At 36.8% G+C, this 25,279-nt stretch overlaps 1 protein-coding gene across 1 annotated transcript in view; it reads right to left on the bottom strand.

Moving 5' to 3' along the window:
• Positions 1–25,279, bottom strand: part of LOC128985042 (uncharacterized) — a 73,563-nt gene that overhangs the window by 39,384 nt on the left and 8,900 nt on the right. The window contains exons 2-12 of the mRNA XM_054404417.1: positions 3,242–3,393; positions 2,628–2,797; positions 2,447–2,525; positions 1,949–2,389; positions 1,425–1,585; positions 1,106–1,198; positions 840–932; positions 705–797; positions 439–531; positions 169–261; positions 34–126 (exon numbers count right to left, since the gene is read on the bottom strand). Of these exons, the coding sequence (XP_054260392.1) occupies positions 34–126; positions 169–261; positions 439–531; positions 705–797; positions 840–932; positions 1,106–1,198; positions 1,425–1,585; positions 1,949–2,389; positions 2,447–2,525; positions 2,628–2,797; positions 3,242–3,393 (1,561 nt within the window). The remainder of the gene's footprint in view (positions 1–33; positions 127–168; positions 262–438; positions 532–704; positions 798–839; positions 933–1,105; positions 1,199–1,424; positions 1,586–1,948; positions 2,390–2,446; positions 2,526–2,627; positions 2,798–3,241; positions 3,394–25,279) is intronic.

The following is a 25,279-nucleotide window of genomic DNA, read 5'->3' as shown; positions in this document are numbered from 1 at the left end:
TATCAGTGGTTAGTTTAGTGACACTCAGTCTACTGAGAACTCTCCATAGGAGTGACAGCCTCTAGGTCCAGGAGCAGAACATCTACCCACACACAGGTGATAACAGTGGGGTGACTCTGGCTAGATCTAACACAATATCAGTGGTTAGTTTAGTGACATTCAGTCTACTGAGAACTCTCCATAGGAGTGACAGCCTCTAGGTCCAGGAGCAGAACATCTACCCACACACAGGGAATGACAGTGGGGTGACTCTGGCTAGATCTAACACAATATTAGTGGTTAGTTTAGTGACACTCAGTCTACTGAGAAGTCTCCATAGGAGTGACAGCCTCTAGGTCCAGGAGCAGAACATCTACCCACACACAGGTGATAACAGTGGGGTGACTCTGGCTAGATCGAACACAATATCAGTGGTTAGTTTAGTGACACTCAGTCTACTGAGAACTCTCCATAGGAGTGACAGCCTCTAGGTCCAGGAGCAGAACATCTACCCACACACAGGTGATAACAGTGGGGTGACTCTGGCTAGATCTAACACAATATTAGTGGTTAGTTTAGTGACACTCAGTCTACTGAGAACTCTCCATAGGAGTGACAGCCTCTAGGTCCAGGAGCAGAACATCCACCCACAGGGAATGACAGTGGGGTGACTCTGGTTAGATCTAACACAATATTAGTGGTTAGTTTAGTGACACTCAGTCTACTGAGAACTCTCCATAGGAGTGACAGCCTCTAGGTCCAGGAGTAGAACATCTACCCACACACAGGTGATAACAGTGGGGTGACTCTGGCTAGATCTAACACAATATTAGTGGTTAGTTTAGTGACACTCAGTCTACTGAGAACTCTCCATAGGAGTGACAGCCTCTAGGTCCAGGAGCAGAACATCTACCCACACACAGGTGATAACAGTGGGGTGACTCTGGCTAGATCTAACACAATATTAGTGGTTAGTTTAGTGACACTCAGTCTACTGAGAACTCTCCATAGGAGTGACAGCCTCTAGGTCCAGGAGCAGAACATCCACCCACAGGGAATGACAGTGGGGTGACTCTGGTTAGATCTAACACAATATTAGTGGTTAGTTTAGTGACACTCAGTCTACTGAGAACTCTCCATAGGAGTGACAGCCTCTAGGTCCAGGAGCAGAACATCTACCCACACACAGGTGATAACAGTGGGGTGACTCTGGCTAGATCTAACACAATATTAGTGGTTAGTTTAGTGACACTCAGTCTACTGAGAACTCTCCATAGGAGTGACAGCCTCTAGGTCCAGGAGCAGAACATCCACCCACAGGGAATGACAGTGGGGTGACTCTGGTTAGATCTAACACAATATTAGTGGTTAGTTTAGTGACACTCAGTCTACTGAGAACTCTCCATAGGAGTGACAGCCTCTAGGTCCAGGAGCAGAACATCTACCCACACACAGGTGATAACAGTGGGGTGACTCTGGCTAGATCTAACACAATATTAGTGGTTAGTTTAGTGACACTCAGTCTACTGGGAACTCTCCTACAGGAGTGACAGCCTCTAGGTCCAGGAGCAGAACATCCACCCACAGGGAATGACTTCGGCTGGATCTGACACAATATCAGTGGTTAGTTTAGTGACACTCAGTCTATTGAGAACTCTCCTATAGGAGTGACAGCCTCTAGGTCCAGGAGCAGAACATCCACCCACAGGGAATGACAGTGGGGTGACTCAAGGCCCCACTAGAAAAAAACAGGCCATGCTGCAGCGCCGGTAGCGCAACACTACGTCACAGTTGTGGATAGTTGTACTAAACTCTTACCATTGAAATCTTACAAACAGCCAGCATGTTTATTTACCTAAAACATATGGGAATGGTGATGGCAATGAATTTATCAATGAAATCTATCCACTAGTGTGACGTCATGGATCCTGCAGCATGGCCTGTTTTTTCTAGTGGGGCCTTGGGTGACTTCGGCTGGATCTGACACAATATCAGTGGTTAGTTTAGTGACACTCTGTCTGACTCCGGCTGGATCTGACACAATATCAGTGGTTAGTTTAGTGACACTCAGTCTGACTCCGGCTGGATCTGACACAATATCAGTGGTTAGTTTAGTGACACTCAGTCTGACTCCGGCTGGATCTGACACAATATCAGTGGTTAGTTTAGTGACATTCAGTCTATTGAGAACTCTCCTATAGGAGTGACAGCCTCTAGGTCCAGGAGCAGAACATCCACCCACAGGGCATGACAGTGGGGTGACTCCGGCTGGATCTGACACAACATTAGTGGTGAGGTTAGTGACACTCAGTGTACTGGGAACTCTTCTACAGGAGTGACAGCCTCTAGATCCATGAGCAGAACATCCACCCACACACAGGTGATAACAGTGGGGTGACTCTGGCTGGATCTAACACAATATCAGTGGTTAGTTTAGTGACACTCAGTCTATTGAGAACTCTCCTACAGGAGTGACAGCCTCTAGGTCCAGGAGCAGAACATCCACCCACTCACAGGTGATAACAGTGGGGTGACTCTGGCTGGATCTAACACAATATCAGTGGTTAGTTTAGTGACACTCAGTCTACTGGGAACTCTCCTACAGGAGTGACAGCCTCTAGGTCCAGGAGCAGAACATCCACCCACACACAGGTGATAACAGTGGGGTGACTCTGACTGGATCCAACACAATATTAGTGGTTTGTTTAGTGACACTCAGTCTATTGAGAGCTCTCCTATAGGAGTGACAGCCTCTAGGTCCAGGAGCAGAACATCCACCCACACACAGGTGATAACAGTGGGGTGACTCTGGCTGGATCTAACACAATATTAGTGGTTAGTTTAGTGACACTCAGTCTACTGAGAACTCTCCTATAGGAGTGACAGCCTCTAGGTCCAGGAGCAGAACATCCACCCACAGGGAATGACAGTGGGGTGACTCTGGCTATATCTAACACAACATCAGTGGATAGTTCAGTAACATTAGATTTTAACACCATAAAACTCTAAATGGTACTCCCCAATAAAATAGAAACAGTAATCAGTTTGTGGATGGAGCGATCTGGTTTAGTGCTAGAACGCTGGACTAGGTCCCTGAGGTAACGGATTAAAATCCCGCCAATCACTAATGAATGTTATCTAAGTGATAAAGCAACTACCTCTAGGCTTAGCCTGAAGTAAAGTAAAATCTGATTCTGAGCAATAATAGGCTAGTGTCCTAGATTGAGATGTTGGGACTTAAGTTTGTTGGATGTCGACAAACCTGGCACTCAATTCGGCTCCAGCACAGCCCGTGGGGACATTCAGCCTGGCAGCCTGGACAATCACTGGGGTCTTTATTCTTGGCCACATAGTTCTTGATAGGGTCCCACTTCGCTATCAGCTCCCAGTTGATGGTGTTCACGTAACAAAGACCTGAAAAATAAATATTGTGTCAAACACAGATTAAAAACTTGCTGTCCATACGTAGGTGTTTGGCAACAAGATGGAAAAACCCAGGCAGATTTTGTGGACAACAAAATAGGTATGTAGCAAATATTTCACTTAATCCCTCTAGCTTTTTTTGTGAAAATCCAATTGAAAATCAAACCCTTATTTTACAGGCAGAAAACCCAAGCAATCAGGTGTTAGCAACAGTTGCTAAGAGGGTGGCTTAAAGAGAATATAATATGAGTTTTGAAATGAATTTGTACTGATAGCTTACTAAGGTACCGGTAAGAGTTTTCCAACACCAGAATTGTACCTATGATTTTGTTTACAGTATTAATATATGTGACAACTGAAAAATCTTACTTCAGTAGTAAGAAAATGTAATAAAACATTAATTTAATACAACTGAATTAAGGCTTTCAAAAACCATCAAAAACCCAACACAAAAATAACATTTAACAAATTTAAAACTGAAAATTGCATAAACACCAAGCAGTTCTTTCATCTTCAACCATGAGGTTGAGTTATCATTGGTTATTGTGGTAATTTTAGTTTGAACAGGAAAGTAAATTTATTCTTTAGAGATTGCTGCATTTTCAAAGATTATGAGGTTGAAGTATAAGCAGGCACTATTATACAGTTGGTGTCTGTATTTGTGAATTATACTTGCTAACAATCTCAGCTGCCTGGATATACATGACTTAGAATAGATCTCTGAAGGTCACAGGAAGGATTTGTGTGAGGGAGGGCAGGTGATAGAGAAGTAAGGGGTAGAAGCATCTTGGGCTGACATGGCTGGCTTGAGACCCACAAAATAAAATACATGATGAGGCAATGAGAACATCCCAATTTATTTAAACATTTAAACTGTACTATGAGTCCTATATGAATAGCACATCAAAACAAAGCTTATCTTATGCAATCAATTTTAACTTGATTGAATCATTTTAAAATTTACTGATTTATTTATTACTGTCTTTCAAGTGACGTCCAAAAAAATACTCGACATTCCTTGAGTTGGCCTGGGTATGAAAATTTACTATATAACACTATATGGTCAATGGTATGACTATAAATATAGAGATCATACTACCTTTAAAAACACTACCTAGGGACCGAGCTTTGCTAGGGAAAAATCATTAGTTAACTCTGAAAGCAGTCTTAGTATTGCAGATACATTAATCCATCCCCAAACTCCACAATACTTGCCTTTACTACTTCCTTCACCACTCCTACGTCGTGGACCTGTTTCCCTCCCTTCCCATAGCATTTTAGGATTGCAAATACATTCATGTAATTGCCACAGGCAGTTCTCACACTCTGCACTGCTAGCCTTACTACTTCCTTCACCATTTCCTACGTCGTGGGCTGTTTCCTTCCCTATTCATAGCATTTTAGGATTTAAGATACACTAATCTAACTGCCACAGACGATTCCCACACTATGAGATGCTAAACTTAACTGCTTCCTACGCCACTTCCTACGTCGCGGACCTGTTTCCCTCCCTTCCCATAGCATTTTAGGATTGTAGATACCTTAATCTAATTGTCCTTAACAGATCCCACACTCCAGACAGCTCGCCTTGACTACTTCCTTCACCACTTCCTACGTCGCGGATCTGTTTTCCTCCCTTCCCATAGCATTTTAGGATTGCAGATACCGTAATCTAATCGTCATAAACGGTTCCCACACTCCGGACTGCTCACCTTTACTACTTCCTTAACCACTTCCTACGTCGCAAACCTGTTTCCCTCCCTTTCCATAACATTTTAGGATTGCAGATTCCTTAATCTAACCGTCATAAACAGTTCCTACCCTCTGGACTACTTGCCTTTACTACCTCCTTCACCACTTCCTACGTCGCGGGCCTGTTTTCCTCCCTTCCCATAGCATTTTAAGATTGCAGATACCTTAATCTAATCGTCATAAACAGTTCCCACTCTCCGGATAGCTCGCATTGACTACTTCCTTCACCACTTCCTACGTCGCAGACCTGTTTTCCTCCCTTACCATATCATTTTAGGATTGCAGATACCTTACTCTAATCGTCATAAACAGTTCCCACACTCCGGACTGCTCGCCTTTACTACTTCCTCACCACTTTCTACGTCACGAACCCGTTTCCCTCCCTTCCCATAGCATTTTAGGATTGCAGATACCTTAATCTAATTGTCATAAACAGTTCCCACAATCCGGACAGCTCCTTTACTACTTCCTTCACCACTTCGTCCACTTCCTACGTCGCGGACCTGTTTCCTTCCCTTCCCATAGCATTTTAGGATTGCAGGTACCTTAATCTAATGGTCAGCATAAACAGATCCCACACTCCGCACTGCTAGCTTTTACTACAATGTATCGAGTAATCTTCAGTATAATCATAATCATTGCTCAGTAGTAACAAGTGATGTTTTTCCTTTTGAACTGTATTTTGTAATTTGCTAGTATACTGTGGTTAGATGGCTTATTATGAACACATGTTACAACTTACAAGTACATCTCTTTTATTACAATGTAAAAAGTCGAGAAAGCCTGGACAATCTGATATGTTTAACAAATAAGAAAAATGAATTGACATAGTACTGTATTTCTTGAGCAATCATTGATAGAACCTAGAACCGATTTGTTATCCATGGACACATAGGAAAGTAATAGAACGCCACCAATCGAGTTGTTTTTAATTACTATCGTTATCATCCTATATAATGAAGAACGCCTACAAGATGAAGAATCCCACAAACAATGAACAAGGATGTTAGCCGTAGTGCCACTATTTTGTAGGAAACATGGACTTAACTTCTATGATGATTGGCAAAGGAAAACCCTCTAAGGCTGAATTAAACAAACTGGTACGGCAAGGACATAATATGTTTTCATAAAAGTAAAGTGATTTTAAAAGAATATGACTACATCCAAGAAAACTTTTCATTGAAGGATTCGCATTATTCACATTATTATTCACATTTAAGGGAAACAAAAAACCATCTGAACTACATTAGGCCTTTCAATTCTGCATTTTTTCAGGTAAATATAATTTACGTAAACAGTACCTCCAGTAACTTGCCAAATTAATGTCAATTGAAGCAAATAAACTTGTGACAGAGAGGTTATGCAGAACATCAGGTAGTTCTTAAGTAATGCAAACAAAATGCTATCGCTATAAAAAAAATGACTGAAATTTGTAAACGTACTGGCGATACAATGGGGGGTACCATGCAGACATTGATGAAGACTAACAACCTAATGCGGCAATAAGTGAAAAAAACATTTGCTTAATACACTAAAAAACCCAGATCTGTTTTTGACAAATGATAATATATTTACAAGAAATGTTGATTATATGGAACTGTTAGGTAGCCTACGTAATCAATGAGTTGAGTAATTTAAACTCATCGGAAACTATGACTTTAATTCGTTTTTAAATAAGTTATTTGTTTTTAAATAACTACCTTACTTCTTTTCAATTGCTCGATTTCGAGCAACATACGAACACTAGTCTAATATAAAGTTTCCACAGCTAAAGCGCGGATGACCCCGTAGCACAATGTTTTCTAAAATGGCAAAAAGTTTAATTGAAGCTATAAACATAGCGTTTCATTTATTGTTAATATTTCATTTATTGTTAAGGCCCCGGCCACACGAGAGGAATTTAAGCCGCGCGGCTTATCTTCGCGCGAAGTTAAGCCGCGCGAAGTACCTGGCCACACGGGGCGGATGAACCGCTTCCTGTTGGGTTTTCCCAGTATCAGTACTCTATTATGTAATATTACATGTCATTCATTCATCATTAACATTAATTTCTCTTTTATTTTGTATATTTTCTCTCATAATGTCTGTTAATGCCCCTGATAATGTATTATCAGTTATTTAATATGTTCCTCCTTGTTAATGTGTTATTTTATCCAATTTTGTTCAATGTTATATAATATCCCATCACCCCACAGAAACATCATCCTATTTTATGTTACAATATAATATTTATGCAAATTATCTCCATTCCTATTAAGTACTCATCAAAAACCAACAATAATCATTTATTTAGAATAATATACAATTGTAAGAAAATTGCAATATAATAATAACATATCAAATATAGTATTATTTTTCAAAATTATCCAAAGAAAATCAAAATTACTGTGGCAAGTGTCATTCATGTAAATTAACCAGCTGTACATCACTTCAACAATGGACATGGACTTCCTGAGCTTCTACCATTGCCTCTCCCCAGATCCTGCCAACTCTTCACAGTGTGAACATCATTCTACTGGAAATTGTGTTTAATTTAAACTAAAATTCATAATCCCAAAGTAAAACCTAAAATTTAAATTTCTCACCATCCAAAAGTATTGGACAAGTGCATTGAAGAGTACAAATTTATAAGAAGACAGACACTCCAAATTTGGTAACCATCATCCATCTTATTTAACTAAGGACAAATTTAATCTTCATTGGACATTTAATCAGCATAGCCTACTAGGCCAAATTAACTCAACTCATCAAGATATATACATATTTCAAATTGAACTTTTATTCAAAATTTAATCTTCAAATTCTATTTTATTTCATTAAATTCAGTGAAACCATTTGGAATCTTTCTTTGGACATTAACATTATTATATTAATAGCATCATGAACCTAGCTTAACTTATTTCAGAACAATAACTAAATTAAATTATCTGCATTTTAAAGAAGCCTAGTATATCATTCGAACCGGCACGACCACCCCTCCCTGAGATTAAGAGGTCATCTATTTGAATATTAATTAGTACTTAAGAAGAAACCAACCCAATATAGGCCTAAGCCTAGAGAATCTTTTCATCCACTTTGGAACCCCACCATTTTGAAAATTTATCATTGTTAACTTACCCTGTAGCTAATTCAACCAATAACTTATCTTTTGTATTTCATTAATAAATTATATATTGTAACTTACCAAATCTATTTATTCTTAGAATAATTCATAATTATAAGATTAAGACAAAGACTTACCTTATTAGACAGAAATAAAACACAAATTAGGAATTATTTTTATTAAGAAAGAAATGACTTTGAGTTCAATGTGGGCTAACTTAATAGCCATAGGAATTTTGTAGGCCTAAGTTAATGAAAAGTCTATAGAAAGCTTTATGGTGCGTAGCAAATTTGGCGACCCAACGTGTCGGCTTTCGAATGATATATTACGGTAGTCATAAAATATTGCAATTTTCGATTTAGGCTAAGTTAACCTTAAGTTGTACTAGATCGTAAGAACCCATAGCCTATTGTACTGTACGTCCCGTAATTAACATTCCCTAACCCCAATAACAATACAAAACCGTTATACAAAACACTAATTAATCACGCACAATTCGCACAATAATTAATCATGGCCGAGAAAGGTTATAATTTAAGACCCAACCGTAAAAATTCTAACCTAAACCCAAATTACGACTACGACTACAACAACACTGACAGCGAGAGCGAGATTGAAGAAGAAAGTCGCCATCTTGATGACATCACACGCATAGACACAGAACAAAAAACACATCTACAGCAGACATCAGAACACACAGAGGAAGGAAGCAACGAGTCCATGGACCAATCAGACACTAGTATTCCCATTCCTACAAGTCTGTTTGCAAATGTTGCCACTGAACTGTCCAGTAAACAAAGTCTGAATGTTTCCAAAATGCCAGGTGATAGCCAAGGTCACATTAGCGGATCAATAACCCAGACACCCGCACCCGAACACAGCCGATCGTTACCGAATATAGCCGACGCCGACGAACGTAACCTAGACCTAACAACACGGCAACGGAACAACCCTAGTGCAACTGTCGGTGCAACAGCAACTGTCACATCAACACTAATTGCACCATCAGATATTAATACTTTAATTGCCCTCATGACTAAACTAGACACTAAATTGAGCAACAAAATTGACGAATCTCATGCTAAAATTGACAGCAAAATTAACGAATCCCATGCCGAAATTAACAGCGAAATCAACAGCAAACTCAATGAATTAAAAGTTGAACTCACTCAAAGCTTCAATGATAAAATTGATGCTAATAGCCTAGAAATTCAAGCTTGCAGAACCGCGCTAGAAACTCAAATATCAGAAAATCGTGAAAGTCAAAATAAATTCCAGATCGAAATAAACTCAATTAAGATCAATCAGACAACACAAGCTGAGGAAATGATTAAACTCAACGAGAAACTCACACAAAAAATTGATGAATCACAAGATCAAATGAGACAATTCGTCATTGATAATCTTACACAACAACAATCAATATCTGATAATAAAAATCAACAGAGACAAAATGACATCCTATCTGCTGTCAAAACACAATTGGTAATGCATGAACAGAATTTTGACCAAAAAATTGAAGAACTTTCTCAACGAACCAGGCAAGAATCCGAACAGAATTCTAAAGCTAATTTGGCTATTATACAAAACGAAATTCTCCCAAAACTCACCATCCAAAACAAAACTTTAGAATCTCAGCAAGCTGAAATACAAAATTTAAATCACAATCTAATGAAATGTGAACAAGAAGTGGAAACCCTCAAACAGAGCAAAACATTTGAAAACTTCCAAGGCCCAATCAAAATTATATGCAATGGAAATGAAGAGAAAGACCGACAAATACCAAAATTCAACGGCCGAAGTGGCAACCCAAAAGAATATCTTAATAAATTGAAAAGATATTACGACAGAGGACTTGAGCGAAACAGCAATTATGACCCGATTGAATATCTCAAAGACCTGCTAGAAACTTCATTCGAAGGTCCCGCCTCAAGATGGCTACAACTTGTAAAGACTGACTTAAGTTCCTGGGAACAATTTTCCAACGAATTCGAAGCTAAATACTGGTCAAGAGAAGTACAACGCAGCTTAAGAGCCAAAATCGAATCAGAAAAATACCGGTCAAATGGCACCCTCAGCCGCAGCGAATACCTTACAGAACGTGTAATTTCACTCCAATCTATGAGCCCTTGCCTAACCGAAGAAGAAATCGTGACACTGATGGCAGAGAGATTTGACTCCATCGTACAAGACTGCATCAATGTACAGAACATCACCACCGTACGTGCATTAGAAAGACTTCTACAACGTGAAGACCTCAAAGACGGACCAAAGAAGACACGCACCAACAACCAGAATCACAACAGCTCATCCAACAACCGACCGACAACTCCAAATCAACAACCACACATTTATCATCAAAACGGCCGCTACGAGAATCAGAGAGCGTACCAACCCAAGATACCTTCATATCACAACAATTCATACAACAACAATCACCAACACAGAAATTATCCAAATCATCAAAATTACCGTCCTAACTACAATCATCCTACTTACGACCGAAACCATGAAAACAAACCATATCAACGAGACAGATATCCTCCACGTAACGGTGACAACAACCAACGGACCTACAGAAACCACCCAACCCAAGAACAAGCTCAGCTTTGCGCAGTAATAAGACAAAATAACTACGTGCCAAGTGCTCCTCCGAATAACCAATCATCACACAGTTACGAGCCACAGACTCATCCTGCACCAAATATACAGGAAAACGGTTCGGCGCTGTAAGCGACAACCGAGAGGGTCAATTATCATTAGTTAACTCTAAAATTACAGCGCCTATTTATGAAAGTCTCGGTAATGAAATAAATCCTCTTCAATCACAAAGTATAATGTGTGATAAGAACTTCTTATTAGAAAACGATTCAGAAAATAATCAATCTCCAAATTTCACTCAAATAAGTTGCCCAGAAATTAGCATCAAACTTAATAATATTAGAGTAAACGCATTAGTCGACACTGGTTCATCAATAACTTGTATATCAGAATCCTGGTTCAATGAAAACAAATCCAAAATTTCACCATTTGAAGAATTTCCAGTTAATAACACAGTAATCAAAACTGCTACAAATGAGCGATCTAAAAGAGTATCTCGAATTATTTACGTTCCCACCACAATTGCAGAACACACCTTGCCATTGGAATATCTTATTGTACCAAATCTAATAAAACCTATAATACTAGGAGTAGATGTTTTGTCTAATCTTAAAATGGATCTGAATTTCAACACAAATGAAATAGATATGCAGATAAATAATCACAATGTTACTTTGAAGTTTTGTATGTGCAACCAAGAGGGACAAATATGTCACTTAATAATTAATGATAGCCATAGGCCAAATAATGAATATTTTAATGATGAAACGTTTGATGTATATCACGCTGATCCAATATATAATAAATTTAATAGCACAATAAATAACTTCAAAAATAGAAAAACAGATCCAATCGAAGATGAAACATTAACCCAAGAAGAAATAGAGAATTCCCTAGCAACAAATACGTACATAACCGCAGAAGAACGTGAAACATTAAGCAGTTTATTAAATAAATATCAACATATCTTTTCTGATCAGCCAGGAGTATGCAACAAGTATACACATGAGTTACGTGTAGAAAACCCTAAAATTTTTAAAACTACTTCGTACCCTGTCCCGCAGCAATATCAAGACCAAGTTCAAAAGGAAATTGATCGGATGGAAGCATTAAATGTGATAGAGAGAAGCAAAAGTACCTTTATTAATCCAATAATACCTGTCGTCAAAAAGACTGGCGAGATTAGATTGTGCCTCGATGCATGCAGGGCAAATGAAATAATAACTCCCGATTTCGAATGCAATCGAAGTGTAAACGAAATCTTGGGCAAGTGTAAAAGCGCTAAATTTATAAGTAGCATTGACTTAACAGCTTCATACTGGCAGATTCCCTTAACCGAAGAATCCCGGCAGTACACAGCATTTCAATTTAGAGGTCGAGTTTATCAGTACACCGTGACACCTTTTGGTATTTCTACGTCACAAGCTGCATTAGTCCGTGCATTGGATAAAGTGTTTGACTCAGAAGTTGAAGATTTCACCGCTATCTACATCGATGACATCTGTATTATTTCACCAGATTTCTCAACCCATATGAAACACCTTGAATATATTTTCCAAAAACTTGAAGAAGCGAACATGACAGTTAAATTCAGCAAATCTAAATTCTGCCAGAACTCAGTACCATTTTTAGGATATACTCTAACCAATGAAGGGCTACAAATGGATCAGAGTAAAGTGGATCCTATATTAAACTTTCCAACCCCTAAGAATCGATCACAACTAAAAGCTTTCCTCGGTAGCATCAACTACTATAATAAATTCATTGACAAATTTTCTGCTACAACACAACCTTTAATGAGATTAACATCTAAGAAAAATAAATTCATTTGGACAGAAGATGATGATAAAACATTTTCAAAAATCAAACAACTTTTCCTACAAACCAACACTTTAATCCATCCAGACCCCACTAGAGAATTCTACCTCCAAACAGATGCATCTGACTACGCAATCGGTGGTCACCTATATCAGTTAAGAGAAAATGGCGATAAGGCTGCAATTATGTTCATGTCGCGAACATTACAACCGGCAGAACAAAGATACACCACCACTGAGAAAGAATTGCTTGCTATAATCTACTGTCTCCAAAAAGCTAGATACATCGTCCTTGGAACAAATCTAACAATAATCACCGATAACCATGCCTTAACTTTCCTTAAGAGTTGTCGCTTACTAAATAATCGACTAGCTCGCTGGATATTAATTCTCCAAGAATATAACTTCAAAATCATACATTGCAAAGGCACTGACAACATAACTGCTGATACTCTTAGTCGAATTTCCATCGATAAACCAGCAATCTCATACAACCACCCCATTGAATTAACCATTCATTATATAGACAAAATACCAGATCAAAATCTAAAAGACGCTTTACGAGACCTTCCCCTACTCCAAAGAAGAGATCCTAAACTCCAACACATTATTAACACTTTAGAACTTCAACCAGAATCTGAAATTGGAATAAAACTATCAGCCAATTTTCGATTACATCAAGATACCCTCTACCAACGACTGAAGAATAAATGGCTCATCGCATTACCAAGTTGTATGATTGAAAAACTTGTGTGGGGATGTCACCTATTCTACTTACATTGTGGAGCCAAGAAATGTTTTCAACTACTTCAAGAAACCTTTATTTTCCGAAACATGAACAGAATAATTAGGAAACTTATTTCTACATGCGATACATGTCAAAGGTGTAAGATTAGCAACCGTCCGCTGATGGCCACAGCAAAAGGTGTGCGTTGTACTGGCAAAAATGATCAAGTTGCCGTAGACATTATTGGACCTCTACCAACCAGTGTATCAAATGTAAAATATATCCTAATTGTCATAGATATTTTCACAAAATTTATAAAGCTGTACCCCATTCAACGAGCGACAACAAAGATAATTTTAAATAAACTTTTCACTTTGCATTTTCCTACATATGGATACCCAAAAAGGATACAATCAGACAATGGAACTCAATTCAAAAGTGAAGAATGGATCAGACGAATGGAAGAACATAATATTGAGCTAATTTTCAGCCCTGTCTATCACCCTTGCTACAATCTCGCTGAAAGACCAATAAGGGAAATCAAAAGGTGTTTGCGAACCTATTGTTCTCGCCAACATACAAAATGGGCAAAATTCATTCCAGATATAAATGCTTGCTTAAACGAGCTCTATCATGAATCCACAGGATATACACCTAATGAACTTCAGTTAGGAATCAAAGACCAACGGTTTTGGGATAACTATTTAGCTGAAAACACATTCAATAGTGATACTCCCATTGAACAAAAGTTACTCCTAGCAAGACGAAGACTTGAAGAAAAACGCTTGAAACGATCATCTAAATTAAATGAAAATCGAAAACCTCAAACCCTGAAGATTAATGATAAAGTATTAATCCGATCTCACCACCTCTCAAGAGCTATATACGGCGAGACAGCTAAATTATTCGAAATATACGAAGGACCTTTTATTATAAAGGAAATCTTAGGAAAATCCACATTCCATGTGACTAAAGAAGATGAAGATGTTTTATACGGCCCCTACCATATATCAGCCCTCAAGAAATATTTGGAACCAACCCGAGCAATAGAAGCTGTGATCGACGAGATAGATAATGATGACCCTACCTTCGAAGACATTGTATATCAATAAAATTCATCATGTGTTTCATCCATCAATAGACTTTTGTGCATCATCATCTTCAACCAAATTGTGCCATGGACCTTAATCGCGAGTGCGTGACCCCATAAATTGTGTTTTCCATAAACTAATACCCAGGTGATAAAGTTTATAAACAATACTCACTTACTAATAAACTGTAATCTCCTTAATAACAAAGAAACAATAAAGTTATTTGATATTGAACAACATGGAACAACAGCCATAATATCCCTTTCTTCCCATGCCAGGCCATGAACACTCTATTCTATTTTCCCCATTTTAATGTTATTGTCCTACACATTTGTTAACTTAGATTATAATTTTGTTGTATTATCACCCAATGTTCTATCATCCAGAAAATCAATCATTTAATGTTATTCATACCTATCTTTAAGTATCATTCATATTAATGATTCATGATTCCATTTCATATTTTGTCGAAATCTGTATTTCATTTCATAGCATACAGATTTCTGTGGGGATAATTTGTAATATTACATGTCATTCATTCATCATTAACATTAATTTCTCTTTTATTTTGTATATTTTCTCTCATAATGTCTGTTAATGCCCCTGATAATGTATTATCAGTTATTTAATATGTCCCTCCTTGTTAATGTGTTATTTTATCCAATTTTGTTCAATGTTATATAATATCCCATCACCCCACAGAAACATCATCCTATTTTATGTTACAATATAATATTTATGCAAATTATCTCCATTCCTATTAAGTACTCATCAAAAACCAACAATAATCATTTATTTAGAATAATATACAATTGTAAGAAAATTGCAATATAATAATAACATATCAAATATAGTATTATTTTTCAAAATTATCCAAAGAAAATCAAAATTACTGTGGCAAGTGTCATTCATGTAAATTAACCAGCTGTACATCACTTCAACAATGGACATGGACTTCCTGAGCTTCTACCATTGCCTCTCCCCAGATCCTGCCAACTCTTCACAGTGTGAACATCATTCTACTGGAAATTGTGTTTAATTTAAACTAAAATTCATAATCCCAAAGTAAAACCTAAAATTTAAATTTCTCACCATCCAAAAGTATTGGACAAGTGCATTGAAGAGTACAAATTTATAAGAAGACAGACACTCCAAATTTGGTAACCTCATCCATCTTATTTAACTAAGGACAAATTTAATCTTCATTGGACATTTAATCAGCATAGCCTACTAGGCCAAATTAACTCAACTCATCAAGATGTATACATATTTCAAATTGAACTTTTATTCAAAATTTAATCTTCAAATTCTATTTTATTTCATTAAATTCAGTGAAACCATTTGGAATCTTTCTTTGGACATTAACATTATTATATTAATAGCATCATGAACCTAGCTTAACTTATTTCAGAACAATAACTAAATTAAATTATCTGCATTTTAAAGAAGCCTAGTATATCATTCGAACCGGCACGACCACCCCTCCCTGAGATTAAGAGGTCATCTATTTGAATATTAATTAGTACTTAAGAAGAAACCAACCCAATATAGGCCTAAGCCTAGAGAATCTTTTCATCCACTTTGGAACCCCACCATTTTGAAAATTTATCATTGTTAACTTACCCTGTAGCTAATTCAACCAATAACTTATCTTTTGTATTTCATTAATAAATTATACAGGGTGAGTTTTAATTGTCCCCCCCCAAATTTTTTCTACATTTTTTTCAAATTTCAATCCCAGACCACTTCCAAACATTGTTGGGTAGTAAGTACTTCATTTTGACATTGTGGTCATTTCCGGCCGCCATCTTGGATCCGCCATATTGGATGCAAAATATTTTTTTCAAATGTAAAGGTGGGGTTGTGACCCATTATTTCGAACTAGATTTTTATCCTGATTACAATGCCGCAAACCGTTTTTAAAAATCTTGATTCATTCTAAAGTTATGAGGCCTTTTTAAAACTTTATTTTTAGCCCATTTTAACATTGTGCATTTACAAACTAAGACCATAATCTCAAAATAGTGCTAGATAATGATAAGTATACACTACCAGTTATTGTAAACCTATTTATACTTATTTATGACTGATGCATTTTTTTCGGCCGCCATCTTGGATCCGCCATTTTGAAATGGGATAAATTATTTTAAATATGAAGGGTGTGTTGTGACCCATCATTTTGAACTACTTTTTTAAGCTAAACACAATGCCGCAATCCATTTTTTGTTATCAAGTTTTATTTATGAATTATTGCAATATTTTTGTTAAAAATGTTAATATTTCAAAATTAAAATATGAAAATAAAAAATGGACCATGGAATTGAGTTCAGCTTAAAAAAGTAATCCGAAATGATGGGTCACAACACCCCTTTTATATTAAAAATAATTTATCACATTTCAAAATGACGGATCCAAGATGGCGGCCGAAAAAATACATCATTCATAACCAAGTGGAAATAGGTTGGCAATGACTGGTAGTGTATACTTATCTTTATCTAGCACTATTTTGAGATTATGGTCTTAGTTTGTACAAGCACAATGTTAAAATGGGCTAAAAATAAAGTTTTAAAAAGGCCTCATAACTTTAGAATGAATCAAGATTTTTTTAAACGGTTTGCGGCATTGTAATCAGGGTAAAAATCTAGTTCGAAATAATGGGTCACAACCCCACCTTTACATTTGAAAAAAATATTTTGCATCCAAGATGGCGGATCCAAGATGGCGGCCGGAAGTGACCACCTTGTCAAAATGAAGTACTTACTACCCAACAATGTTTGGAAGTGGTCTGGGATTGATATTTGAAAAAATGTAGAAAAAAGTTGGGGGGGGGACAATTAAAACTCACCCTGTATATTGTAACTTACCAAATCTATTTATTCTTAGAATAATTCATAATTATAAGATTAAGACAAAGACTTACCTTATTAGACAGAAATAAAACACAAATTAGGAATTATTTTTATTAAGAAAGAAATGACTTTGAGTTCAATGTGGGCTAACTTAATAGCCATAGGAATTTTGTAGGCCTAAGTTAATGAAAAGTCTATAGAAAGCTTTATGGTGCGTAGCAATTAAAACATAGTTCAGTTCAATCTTTTTAGTCATGTACAAAACACTTATGTTAGTTTGTGCATTAGAAGCGTAATGATAAGAATAAATAATTAGATTAATCCTTTAACCTTTCCTAAAACCATATGTGTTCTAAACCTTTTACGAGCACATGCGAAACCATATTTCGGAGTTTTTTTTTGGTTATTATCGTATGTCTGTAGCATCGTTTGACGAGTTACTTGAATTGCTCCGACCAAATACAACTAAAGAAGATACACTCATGAGAAGTTCAATTAGTGCTTAGGAACGTCTGACAACAACATGAAACATTGTTTAAACACCACAAAACCGGTAACAAACACACAAAACAAACTCAAAAAACACTGGAAATGTAAGGAGAATATCTCCAATAAGCGCGGCTGCCGCGCGGTCAAACCGTATCGTGTGGCCACTCTCATAAGACTACGTGTGTCATCCTGGCCACACGAGGCGAATTTAAGCCGCGCGGCTTATCTTCGCGCGAAGTTAAGCCGCGCGAAGTACCTGGCCACACGGGGCGGATGAACCGCTTCCTGTTGGGTTTTCCCAGTATCAGTACTCTATTAAAACATAGTTCAGTTCACTCTCTTTAGTCATGGGCGAAACACTTATGTTAGTTTGTGCATTAAAAGCGTGTAGTGATCTGGAACGTTAACATAAATCATTGGGTCCATCCCTTCATAACGGAAAAACAATTTTTTGTGTTCCAAACCTTTTACGAGCACATGCGAAACCACAGTTCGAAGTTCATATGTATCAAACATTGTTTGAACACCACATAACCGGTAAAATTACACAAAACAAACTCAAAAACCACTGGAAACGTCCAAAGAATATCTCCAATAAGCGCGGCTGCCGCGCTTATTGGAGATATTCTTCGGACATTTCCAGTGGTTTTTGAGTTTGTTTTATGTATTTTTTACCGGTTGTGTGGTGTTCAAACAATGTTTGATACATATGAACTCCGAACTATGATTTCGCATGTGCTCGTAAAAGGTTTGGAACACAAAAAATTGTTTTTCCGTTATGAAGGGATGGACCCAATGATTTATGTTAACGTTCCAGATCACTACACGCTTTTAATGCACAAACTAACATAAGTGTTTCGCCCATGACTAAAGAGAGTGAACTGAACTATGTTTTAATAGAGTACTGATACTGGGAAAACCCAACAGGAAGCGGTTCATCCGCCCCGTGTGGCCAGGTACTTCGCGCGGCTTAACTTCGCGCGAAGATAAGCCGCGCGGCTTAAATTCGCCTCGTGTGGCCGGGGCCTAATAGTTTACGACATGAGCAATTTGGGGACCTCCCGTTGTCTCACTCTGTACCTACACTCTCTTCATTTCTGGCTTAGACTATGTGATTTATATATACCTATTATCATACTGTACTTCATTGTCTTTTGATCACCATAGCCTACAGTGATACAGTCAAGTATGGCTAGTTGGGATGTTAATTTTAAAGTCGCCATTGTATTGTACTAAGGTTTTAAGGCACCATGTAGCTTATAAAAAATAAGATTTTGTTTCCAACACCATTGGACCACAGGCAATGGAATAAACGTAATAATATGGAATAAACATTAAAGTATTATATTGTCTGTGATTGGACTTTAACCTTTTCTGTAAATGTATTAAAAAATAATTATTAGTAGTAAAAATATATATAGGAACAAAACTATTAAACTTTACGTCATAATATGGTAAATTTGAGATATATAAAATGTTAACATTTTATATTAACTGTTGTTATTATTGGACTAAAATTAAGGTGATACACATTTATCCTAGTTAACAATGCTTAGTCAAGAGTAAACTACAATCGGGCCGGTAAACAACATAAAAACAAGTCATTGTTTCCGTTTCCTTCTGGTTTGTTACTTCCGACTTGATCTACACCAATCGTTGAGCCGGCTAATAAGTATATCTAGCTGATGAATCCTGGACAAAACAAGGTAGGCCAACCTGAACGAACAACTAACTGGCCGTTTATAAATCACGAGGAAGATTTATTCAGTCTTAAAAGTTGTATGTTTCGTACAATTATGATCATAGAATAAAGAGTGTATCACTAGTAGTTTGTTATATTCTGAGCTTTTGTTAAGCAATTTGATATAAGGTTTAGAAGCTTAGATGCCCATTCTTTACTCATAGGTATTTAAAAAGTGTTAAAAGTATTACAAATACAACCACACACAACGATTCATTTGATGGTTGTCCTTCAATTTCAGTGCCAAAAACAATTGTGCCACAAAGCAGCGTATGCTATTATAAAGCCCTCGGTCTCCGGGGTCTCCCTTATTTGAATCGGATACGTATTCACCCGACAGCTTTTCAAAAAGAATTTTCACGATTGATTACAAAACAATCTAAATAATAAGAGAGATATTTCACTCAATCAGTACCGGGCATGAAACGCACTTAAAATAAGCTTAAAGATTACAGCTCCGGTGCAAACCCATGACAAATCAATGAGAGCAATTTACTTCGACTGTAAGAATATAACCCTCTGGTAAAATAATGCACACACTGTCTAAAAGCTAAGATGATTTGCCGTGCAATTTTACTAGTAGAGAATGTGCAATACACTTTTTTCACTAAGGCAATTTTATAGGACTTTGGCAATTGTTACCAAAAATACATGATTCTTACCACTGAGCGAAGTAGGTTTTAATATAGAGTACACTAAAAACAACAATCAAATAAAATGTCTTACTCTTTGGCAAACGGTATCGTTTATAATAACGAAAGGTTAAATGAACGTCGACAGTTGCATACAAATATTTACCACAGAGAGGTCAATGCCAGCTGTGCAAATGTTTACAATACTATGTGCAGTTAGTGCAGAAGTCTCTCGTCTCCGTCTTGGTCTATTTATAGAACTCCCTTTCCCACGACATCGCTGTGCGGACCGATAAATCACCTGTTTTCACAGAGATAAAGTAATAGAAAATTGTGTTAGTTTATTCTATGCTTTTAGGTAAGTTACAAAAATTAATTTTCCTACAGTTACCTAACAATGTACATGTTCTCTCATTGATTTGAGAAAGCAAAGTGGCCAATTCGCTCATCAGTGAAACGATGTTAACATTGTCTCACTCTAATTACTTTGTCTCACTCACTCCAGATTTGCAACATGAAGGCATGAAATAGTGAGCGAGTAACATGCAGACAATGTTGTATGCGCGCGAAATACGTTGGCACAACGATATAAACGGGTCGCCGGAATGGTCGCCCCCGGAAACATCACCCCCCAGGCTAAACGTGACGTCACGAAACCAGACAACCAGCTGGTATAAAATCTATGTCCGCGACCGGAATCGTTCCCCCCCAAGGGCTTGACAAGTAATTTATCAAAATCTAGTTGATATGAACTAATTATGTTATTAATTTTAATTCAAACAAGTAGAAACGGAAAGGTCTTCCCCGGCAAGGCATCCCCTATGTACACCCCGGAATCGTCCCCCCCTGAAACGCTACCCCTAGTAGGGCTGGGCTGCTCGGCAGCCTACCTGCTGCCCGTCCTCCTCAGTCCATTGTTCTGAGGGTCGGCCGCTCGTTCATTACAGTTCTCGCAGCTAGTCTGGGCGCGCGGCCGCGCTAGGGCAGGGGGTGTATAGAGGGGAGTGTTTATTGCTCGTTTCCAAAAACATTCGGCCCACACGGCACACTGGGGTTGTTCAGCGCCTCACTGCTGTCTTCATGGCTTTGGCGTGGGGGACGGTTAGTACACAAGGGTCCGCGCGCCCAGACTAGCTGCGAGAACTGTATTATTGTCGCTTGGACAACAGCTTTTCCACAGAAGAAAATTGCAGACGCTGTGGTGGAATATCAATCAGTAGATTTAGATGTGTATAAACTTCTAAGACAACTAAATAATGCGAGCAAAGATTGACTTTAAAAAATGATTCTTTTATACCGGTACTTAATTCATAACCAACGATAATGCGTAAAGTATACATTTTTTCTGTTGCATTAAATGGTAGTTATACTTATCAACATCAGTAAACTTACCTTACACCCTATGGTAATTGTTAAGCAACACATTTGTTAAAAATATAATCATTTCTGAATGTATTAAAAATGAATCGCATTGCTTTAGGTTTGGCCCCGATTTAATTAATAATTTGAAAATTAGAAACAGATTATTAAATAAGAATAAACATAATGATATCTTTTAGGGGATTAATCCCTTAAACTTATCGAAATAATTAATTGTTAGTAATTACAAATATGTAAATGATACTATTCTAAAGGTTATGCCAAAAAGTACCTTAATTCAGAAACAGCCTAGGCTAGTTTCATATCACTGGAATAGAGTCAAAATATAATGAAAGTATAATCAAAATATCAGAATCACTTTAAATCGAGAAGAGGACTTGCAATCAGTGTTGATATACCAATAAATTAGTTTTGTTATAAGATGTATATGTTTAGAAAACCTTTTTGCTACTGAAGATTGCAAAATTATGTTTCATAATTACTAAGGGGAAAATATACGTGAGTTCAAATTTTTAATATGTAATCAAAATTTGAAATGTTGAGCTGTAAACTTGTATTACATCGCTTAAACGATAGTAACATTCGTATATACTTCAATTAATGTATCACAAAGTGCCAATTATAATTAAAAATACCCCCGACACAGCAAACCTGCAGACTAAGCGAATTTCCACTTGCCTGATTGGATTTACGCTAAAAAGTCTCTGTAAAAATATCACATTTATTCCCTATTTAAATAACATTAGTTCAATATATATCAATATCAATATCAATTGATATGGGGACGCCACCTAGGTGCGTATTTTAACCCAAATATGAGTGTAGAATGGTGTGAGATGATCTGTGTAGCTTTGTTACTGACTAAGATCAGCTGTTTCATTAGCCAGGACCATTTATTTAAAGCCCAATGATCAGGAACAGCTGGGTCCAGTTTTGAACCATCAAAGTATAACGAGTACTTAGGTTTGCTGCAACAGGGAGGGTAAAAAGGTGTTTTTTTTTTTTTTTTTGTAAAATGATAATAGTTTAGTATGAAATGAATGCATTTTCCAAATTTGATTAAAATATGTATATAAACAAGCAAACTACAACAGTTTACTTATTCTAAGTATAACATGGAAATTTTAAATTTACAGATTTTTGGAATTTTCTCTGTAACTATTAGGCGCATAATTAACGCTTCAATATACTAAATTATTTGTTTTTTAAGCTCTACAAAATGGTTTATAAAGAAATTGCTAAATTTTAAGTTTTTAGTGTCAAAAATGGGATAACCCAATTTTTACCCCATAAAACCCCCCATAAACCCCCGTTCCCTTGGTTCGATCATCAAATTCATCAAATTTATGAATTTGAACGGATGGTGTTTTTGGCATCTAGGGACCTCAAAACGAAAAAGTAAATCGGTCCCGGGTCCAGGTCTTACCATGAGTACTACGGTAATAGCTCATTCCCTATAGGGGAAATTCGCTAACACAAATTTAGGATTTTGTAACAAAGTTTGGAAGACAGGTACTTAAATTGAGAAATAAATACACACAATGAGTACTAAATCGTCTAATAGGCCTATACATTTTAATTATGGAAAGAAAATACAAAAATATAACTGAATAACAATTTAATATTCTACAAAGTGTCAAGGAATTTATACAGTACCGGTACAAACTTCATTTACAATATAATTTAAAACAATAAAATATATCAAAATCAAAATCAAGAGCACAAAAAGAAGAAAAAAGCATAAAGATAAATTTTTTGTGTTACGCACTTTAAATTTGTGTGTTTCGTTTCTTATTTTTATTTCTTTTTATAAATACACATTTTGCTACTGTAGTACCTTTACCTATTTGGTAGTGTTTGGACACCTTCTTATATGGGAAAAGGTTGAAAAATATGTTGATAATAATTCAAATTATCAAATCAAATACTTAGTCATTTTAACTACGTAAAAAAATAATGTAAGTAAATAATTAAATATATTTTTCCTACAGTCACCTGACAAAGTTGGCTTCCTTGTACTGTTTATAGTACAGAAAGCTGCTAATTGCTGCATATTTATACTTTGCCGTACGGTTTATACTTTGCCGTACGGTTTATACTTTGCCGCACATCAGGATTCCAACGAAACAACACAAAACAGCGTGGTTCTATTATGCACGTAATCCGTGTACGCTTGGAAATAGGTTGGCAACACTTTAAAAATAATAATACTATGAACAGCTGATTGACTATTATAACTACGATTTAACCTGCCATTTCGTGTTTATAGTTTCGGTATTTCTGAACTTTCTGGACTTTTCTTTTAAACGTTTTTAAAATATTCCTACGATCTTAACAAACAAGAAAATACCTTTAAAGCATTTTTTTAAGGCGCGGAAACCACTTCAAATTACAAAAACATACGGAACTATATTCTGAAAACGCGGAGCATATTTCTTGCCGAGGTAAAATAGCGGAGTGATACGGACCGCGGGTACTACTTTCTCTAGGGCATCATTTGTGTTGCCAGCTGAACCTAAAAACGTGTTGTATAGTGTTTGAAAGACTAATTATTTATATGCTTTATAATGACTGTAGGAAAAATATAATGTGTAACACGAGTGAAAAAGGCCTTTGCTGCACTCGAGATCATTCCGCACTCGCCTGCGGCTCGTGCGTAAACATTGCTCTCGTGTGCAGCAAAGTGCCACTTTCACCACTAGTTACACAAATAACTATTCTTAAATTGTTTTTGGCAACAAATAAATCATTAAAAACCTGGTAAACATTAAAGACCAAGAGCACAACAAATAAAGAAAGCAAAAAGAAAAATCATTTGTGTCCTAAATGAAAAATGGCTTTAATACAAAAAATAACGTTTTACTAAGTTGTAGAATATGCCTACGGTTATCTGTAAATATCAACCTATGCTCTTATTTAAGATTTCCTTCTGACTCCTTGCGGGATGTCTCCATTATATGACAGAAAACTGACAGTCTTTAAAACGTTGTTTTTAGGTGTGGTGTTTATGTACCAAATCTTATTGATTTATCTATTGCCGTTTTGAAAATATTAAGCCCATGCGGGACTTTATAAATACACCCTGTATATGTGACCGTGAGCGCGGTAACTCGGGCAACAACGCTGCGAGTTTGATGAGATTTGTTACAAACGTGTAAGCCTAAGTTTATTAGAACGAGTTCGTGAACCAGCATAATCGGACTATGGGAACGGGTGTGTCTGAATTGCGAACACCTCCAAAATGCTGGAGATTGAACATAAGTCGCCAAGATTGCGCACAAATATTCGGAATCGGGGAAAATGGATGAGTCACTGTTTCTTGTAATTTGTGGAAGATTTAATACAATTGTTTTAAATGTAATGTTTTAAGACTTGACTTGGCATGTACAAAAACGCAAAGAGTGGAAAAGTAAACGGATAAGCAAGAATTCATATGGGTGGGTTTCATCGATTTCCACTAGAGTGTGCAATTAATTGTGATATATTATATTTTTAAACGTGACAGAGTTTTTTTTTCATTTCAGGATTCTGAATCAACCACTTTCGCGATTTCGTGATTTTTGTGTTGAAATAAATATAATTTTCTAAGGAAGGGAATGTCAATGCCATGATTTCATTTTTTTAAGTTTAATTTTTTTAGTCTAGCAGCCGACGCTAATAATTTTTAAAGTCGTTTCAGTGCTGTTTTAACTAAC

This window comes from Macrosteles quadrilineatus, unplaced genomic scaffold (assembly GCF_028750875.1).
Source record: "Macrosteles quadrilineatus isolate MER2022 unplaced genomic scaffold, UCM_ALF_1.0 Scaffold_2__2_contigs__length_208266976, whole genome shotgun sequence".
In the NCBI taxonomy this organism is placed as follows: Eukaryota; Metazoa; Arthropoda; class Insecta; order Hemiptera; family Cicadellidae; genus Macrosteles; species Macrosteles quadrilineatus.
This window is presented reverse-complemented; position numbering and strand designations above follow the sequence as displayed.